A 6,996-nucleotide genomic window follows, 5' to 3' on the forward strand; every position below is an offset into this window, starting at 1 on the left:
GGCCCTGTTAGTGCTCACAGGGTGGTAAGAGTATAAAAAAAGTTACTTAATCGACCTTATAGAAAAATTTTCGGTTAGTAACGAATATTTCTATTATAATTTTTTCATCAGTAAAAAAGTTTACTGTGATAAAAGTGAATAACTAATTTAAAAATAAAACGAAATCTTAGAGCTTTCTTAGAAATTATAAAAAGAACATGCGGACAAGAGAGGGGAAGACGTGCCTCAAGTGCTCGAATGTACCAGCGCCTCTGCCATTCATTTGCTTCAGGTGTAGATGTTTGCTCTTAGACGAATGAATTAAATCCATTCGTCTAACAGCAAACATCTAATCCACTTAATTAAAGCCTCGAGCTACTGTCATAGAAAATTTGTGATCAAATCCGTGTGAGTAACCCCACGAATTTTTCACGAGTAATCTGTTCCGAATATGTCGGGCCATTCCATTTGTGGGCCTGAACAAATGTACGAAAGAATGGTATAAAATATTTCTCTTAGTGAACACAAGGCAGAAAAATTATAACAAAAACTTTAATTTTCTATTAAAATTCGTTTTCTCTAAACGACGTCATAATAAAAACTATAACAATTGGCAATTTTATTGTTACGAATTATTATCAAATTGAATCTGTTTCCAGCTGTTCACAATTATGGGTTCTCAGAGAATCGAACTCCTATCCTCAGACGGGGGTAAAATATTCATTTCCGAATCCACTTTTGATAAAATCCGCAATGAGCAGCTGGAATTTATAATCGAAAGTGGAAAAAGTTCGAGGATTCTTAAATTCCCGTACCCAACAGAAGTTGTCGCTCGGGTTGTTAAGTAAGAATATCTTAATATCCTATATCTTAGTTAATCAAAATAAAAATATTTGAATTTTCATAAATATGTTTTATATTTATCTTGCAGCTATTTGGATAAAGCTGACCCTCAGATAAAATCTTTGAACAACGGTTTCCAGTTGTATGACTTGAGCAAAAGTTATGGAATTAAAATGTTAAGCACAATATGCGAAAAGTACACTATCGATCAATTATGTGAAAAAAATGTGTGCGAAATTCACGATTTCGCCTGCAAAATGTGTCTCACTCAGATACAACATCGTTGCTGGGAAATTTTCGATACGTATTGGTCAGAGATATTCGAGGGAGAAGATTTCAAATCCTGTGATATAGCGACAATTGACAGGTTAGTGTCTCGTCCATTATATACAAGTATGAACGAAGTAGATATATGCTTGGTCGTATACAAGTGGATTGAAGAGAAGATCAAAAGGGAAATGGGAACATCATTTGTTGAAATGGATGAAACCGCGAAGAAACTGAAATATCGAGAAGAAATGAGACCGTTTCTTAAAAAAATCAGATTATTAGCCATGGACAAGGAAAAATTAATAAATAAAATATTCAAACTGGGTTTGTTTAGTAGAGAAGAAGAAATATCCATTCTCCTCGCTAAAGAAATTAAAAATTTTTCCAATTACCCGAGTGATTTCAGCAAAATAACAAACGACAGATGCACAAGCAAATATTCAAATTACTCAACTCTATTTGATTTTAAACATAAAAATGAATTTCCTCGTGTATCTACAGACAGCAAAAAGCCATTTACGTATTTCAGCACCGAGGTATTTGTGAAGGAAGATTGTTTCGTCACTAATCTCAACCTTCCCATAACTCTTAACAGTAAATACGTACCAGTACATATTTATGGCTACGTAAATTCGTTAGAAAATGGTCTTTTTCATTTTGAATCTTTCTGCAACTCCCTGGGAAAAGTACATTTGGTTGAAGCCATATTCGTTGGGAAAAATTCCACTTGTCGTCTGTCCGCAGTTTTTGATCATAAACATTGGCTGGATCACAGAATAAACTTATTTTTACCATATGCAGAAACTTTTGCTACTCCCGAACAATCCGAGGATGTGTTATTCGAACAAAAGTTAATCGAAAAAAGAATAATTAAAAAAGAAAGTGATAATTTTTACTTTCCGGTCTATTTGTATTTTTGAAAGCAATGGATAAATTCTCTCACTGTTTTAAATTGGAACAACAATATGAAAATTAATTTACAAACTTGAGGTTACTTTTTAATGTTAAATTTCATTTTGATTAATTGCTAAATTTCTTTCCGTTTAACAAAATTAATTAATAATTTATAAAAATGTTTTTTTAAATAAAGTTCGTTTTATATAAATATTTTCGAACTTTTTTCAATTTTTACACTTATCGCTCAGGCAGGCATTAACGAGGACTTTTCAATCATTTCCACCAGACTGAAAATGGTGAATTGTTAACACTTCATTGTTAATAATTAAGGAATACACTTCTTTCATTCCCACGTGGGTACCTACTAAAACGATGTTAAAAATAAAAAAAATGCATCTAAAATAGTACAGCAGAAGCTGAGTTCTTTAAGATAAACCTTAATCCTTTTCCTCTCCCCTGCGGGGAGAATTTCGAAAAATCCCTTCTTAGTGTATGCTTTCATGAGGTACCCTAACTGTGTATTAAATTTCAACTTTCGACTCCTAACCGTTTGGGCCGGATGATTCGACTCCTAACCGTAATTATTATCATTATTATTATTATCATTATTACTCCATCTCGATTATATTATAAGAAGATTTATGTGTGCTCCAGCGCCATTTATTGACGGACTTTTGTACTGTTTTTTTAATTTAAAAAATGCCTTAAATTTAAATTTAAAAAAAATTTAAAAAATTTTAAAGTGCATCATTTCAATTATCTGTAGTCCGAATTTTGTTTCATTCCGAACAGTAGAACGTACTGCAGAGCTCTCTGAAGTGGGAAACTTATTTCTTGCTAACTCTGTATCTCTGTATTATGCTGGTCTGATACCCGAGCAGTCAAGGTGACAGCCTACCGCTCTGGGAAACCCGGAATCGAATCCGAACCTGTCGAAAAATTCTGAGAAATTTTTCGGGGGCTGTCCGTTCGAATATGTTGGAATCTGTCCCTCACTACCCGGCTGCCCCATTGTGGGCCTGGCCAAATCCATGAATGGCTTGCTAACAGATGCTTTCTTAGTGCCCACAAGGCAGAAAGAGTGAAAACCAAAAAAAAGTTATAAGTTCAAAAATATTTTGTCTAACTTGAACGTTTTTGGTTATCATTCTTTCCACCTTCTGGGCACTAAAAAAGCCTCCTTTATTTTTTAGTATCCACAAGGCTTTAAGGTATTTCAAATCCTTTTAGTGCCTCGAACTCCTAGGCTTTATGGTATTTCAAAATCCTTCTGACAATTCAATCTTTCATCCCACTACAACTGACAACATGACTCTTGACTGGTGACTAGCTATTGTTTGCTATATAATATATTTTGTAAAATAATATTAGTTCTATATTTTTACATCTTCGTTCACAGGCCCCATATTCTGTTTCTCTGGGACGTTAGTTATTGTTGCTAAAGTTTAAAATATCTGAGTGAGATAGTTCAGTTGCTTTGTCTTCATCCTCTTTTTTTTCCCATCACCATACAAGTATCCTACACTAGGAATAGGTTCTTTTCACATGATACACCACCAGTGTTTGATCTTTAAACAATAATACAGTCAACCCCCATAACAAGGTAGATACGTTCCGGTTTTATAAATCCGTTTTCTACGAGTCCAGCCAATCACAGCCCGGCACGTATGCAGTTTACGGACTACGGCTGTTTGAAAGATTTCATCCATAAAATTAATCGATTCTAGTGTAATTCCACTCAACATTTCCAAAATACATACCAGTATAATTTTTTTTTTGGGGAAAAATCCATATAAACTATGCTATAAACAAGAAATTGTAGGATTACTTACCGAGCGTGCACCGTTCGACTACGCCATTGATTAAGCTTGTTTTCGTTGTGGAGCTTGTCATCGAATGGCGCTCGAGTGCTTCCTGATAAATTATTTTTTTTTTTTACAAAAAATTCGCTGAACTTTGGAGACATCATTAACATAAATATAATTTTTATGCCCGTTAAATAATAAATGGTGTTTAGTAGGTTCACTGCTCGTTTAAACTCAACGATTTGTGCAATATCCGCTATTGGTCTAGATTCGACCAATCCTGTCGCGACACGAGTCAGCGATGACGTTTGACTGAATTATAGGAGTTTTTTTTAGCATTTTTGTACGAATACTGTCGCAATTTTTTCGCCGTGATATAGGAATCCGAACTATAGGAACCCGTGTTATAGGGGGGTCGACTGTATTGCCATTACTTTACTTAGCTCACATACAATTCTAAAACCATGAAAAAATATTTTATTCTTTAATGCTAATTAATAACTAGTAAATGTAGGCATGCAAACTAAAAATCTGGAATAACTTTATTTTTGTTTTCTACTGCACGTGAGTTAATTATTCTATTCGGAATATTTTTTTTTAATCGTTTGACTTTTAGAGATGAAAGGCCTAAAAGAAAACAAACAGAAGAATCATTGGTAATTTTTATAGTTGAATTTTGAACAAGAGTAAATTTTTACCGTGGAACATTTAAAACGTATGGGAATTCCAAAAAGCTTGATATGTGATATAAGTTAATCAAGAGTAGAAGAGAATAATACACAACTGACCAAAGCTGAAAAAAATTGGAAGTAAAAGGATTAAAACTATTACATGTGAAGCAGAACCAATGCCCCTGTTTGTAAGATGGGCCAACATATTTCTAAGCCGGACTGAAAGTTTACATTTATACAGAGTGCATGAAGAATTTCCCATTCTTGGAGAAGGTTGTTCAGATGGTTACGTGCTTTGTCCAGATTTTGCAACATATAACACTTATTATAAAATGTTTGCAGTATGCATCATTAAAATGGTTTTAATTATCCCTGTTTAAATTACAGTAAAACATGGTTTTCAGATAAGTATTAGTCTATAGACTGTTTTAGTTTTCTGACAGGTCGTATAACAATATTATGTAAGTCATTAAACAGAATAAATCTGTTGTTATATGTTGTTTGTGGACTGAAAACACACCTTAAAATTTAAAATAAAATATAATAATTAAAAATAAAACTTTCAGTTATTTAAATGAATATTTCATATTAATTGAGAGTAATGTAACAGTCAAATTGCATATCATCATGAATAATTGTTTCTTAATAATCATTTTATTATAAAATAAACAATAAATAAAGTTGACGTAGATATTTCTATTTTTGTCTACCGTTTAATAAATTTTTATAAATATATTTATTTAATTCTCTATAAAAATAACTAAATTTAGTTTATAGGCATAAAAAAGTTCCTAAATATAGGAAGTAATTATCTGTTGCAAATACTTTTAAAGGTTTAATTTACATATTATGTAAACTTTGTCAGAATGTTTTTTTTTCTCTTCATGTAATTTTAATTTATAAAAATGTTTAATCTGAGCTCCTGTTTGCAGTTTGTGTAATGTAAAAGTGCATGTGAATATAAAAACTAAATATATTTTTATTTTAGAAATATTTTCAAATTTCTTCTCTAATTTTACATTTCAAAACTAATTAAATTTATCCTCGTACATTATTATACGAACCATTGCTTTAACTACATAGTTTTTTTTTTATTTTGAAACCTATTTAGTTATAGCCTTTAATTATACTCGTATATACCTTTGGCTATCAATTTTTACAATTCAATGCTGAACACCAAACCGTTTAAATATATATATATATACATAGCAAAGCCAATTGTTTGTTTTCAAACTAAGATCGGAAAAAAACAATCAGCTTTCCTGTAGAAACGCCATACACACCAAAAGCCTCTAACATGACGACTGCCGCAATGCACAAACGGTATCGTATCTTCTCCTTATGTTTATAGACCTTGCTTGAAGTACCGAGAGCCAAGAATTTAACTTTACAAGGGAAGTATCAATCTTCCCAACTCATAACCGGATATTCACCAGTCGTTATTCAGAAACTTACGATTAGAAGAAATTTCTAGTTTAGACAAGAAATTGAATACTCTCTTTAACACCAGTATCATATTCAGTTTTAAAATTCCAAAGAATCAATTGTTCTGCGGGTCACTCGAAATTCCTTCGTCTTCATTCTGACTGAGACCATGTTTTACATTTCTGACAGAAGAATTTTAATTTAATCAGAATACATCAATAAACAAGTAAAATCATAAAATTAAAAAAAAAATTACGCAAGTAATGTTTAAATTAAATGTCGAAAGAATGTGTCAAGCTGCGAGAGAGTAAATAGCTAAATTTTTACGTTTCGTTACACGCTGACTTTTCGAAATTTCAGATGTTTTCATAAGTCTACACTTGAGTCCTTTTTTGAATGAAATATTTCATTTTCCTGTATTAAGTCTACGTGCAAGCTTTCACGACAGTGTCTCAGTCAGTCCGTGAGACAAAACTTCGTTATTGTATTAAGTCTCCAATCTTAATTTTACAAGAAGATGGTTTCTTTGCAATTAAAAGTTCAGTCAAGACAGACAGCGCTGAATATATGGCACTCAGAATCTGTAAAATAACAATTAAAAATTATTGTGTATATATAAAAAGATTTCTGTATTTAATGATTTTTAAAAAGAACTTATAAATAGATTTGCATAAATATAGTAACGATGTGTATACATGAAGTTTAATAAAGGGTTAGAGAATATACTGAAAGAACTTACACGAATGAAGAAGTTCTTTTTAGCATAAAAGAATCCGCCAAAGTTTATTCCAAATGGAGTTTTACCATATCTTTTCATAAAATTCAGCATCTTTTTAAAGAAATAAAACATTTTTAATATATTAAACTTATAGACCAATCGAAAGAATTTGAATTTATTTGTATTACCTTCATTTTGGTTTCTAACGGTAAATCAGCAGAACACAATTTATCGATTTCGATGAATTTTCCGTAAAGCTAGAAAAATTAAAATTAATATCATTAATCACTTATTTTTAAAAAACAACTTATTTATATTAATTAAATATTTATAATAATTATTATATATTAATCATTTGTGTATATTTCCACTATATGAATAATTTAAA

At 31.3% G+C, this 6,996-nt stretch overlaps 1 protein-coding gene across 1 annotated transcript; it reads left to right on the top strand.

Annotated features, from left to right (window-relative positions):
• Positions 1–596: 596 nt before the first annotated feature.
• LOC111632918 lies at positions 597–2,131 on the top strand. The gene is made up of 2 exons (XM_023377443.1): positions 597–823; positions 911–2,131. Exons 1-2 carry the CDS (start codon positions 651–653, stop codon positions 2,010–2,012), a joined length of 1,275 nt encoding a protein of 424 aa, XP_023233211.1. The 5' UTR covers positions 597–650; the 3' UTR covers positions 2,013–2,131.
• The last annotated feature ends 4,865 nt before the right edge of the window (positions 2,132–6,996 follow it).

The sequence above is a fragment of the Centruroides sculpturatus genome, unplaced genomic scaffold (genome assembly GCF_000671375.1).
Source record: "Centruroides sculpturatus isolate CEXI.00-Female unplaced genomic scaffold, Cexi_2.0 scaffold292, whole genome shotgun sequence".
Lineage (NCBI taxonomy): Eukaryota > Metazoa > Arthropoda > Arachnida > Scorpiones > Buthidae > Centruroides > Centruroides sculpturatus.

Excerpts from the sequence above, each read along its gene's own strand:
- LOC111632918 (XM_023377443.1), top strand. The coding sequence starts at position 651 with ATGGGTTCTCAGAGAATCGAACTCCTATCCTCAGACGGGGGTAAAATA. Across the intron at positions 824-910 it reads GTTGTCGCTCGGGTTGTTAA|CTATTTGGATAAAGCTGACC; the intron begins GTAAGAATATCT and ends TTTATCTTGCAG.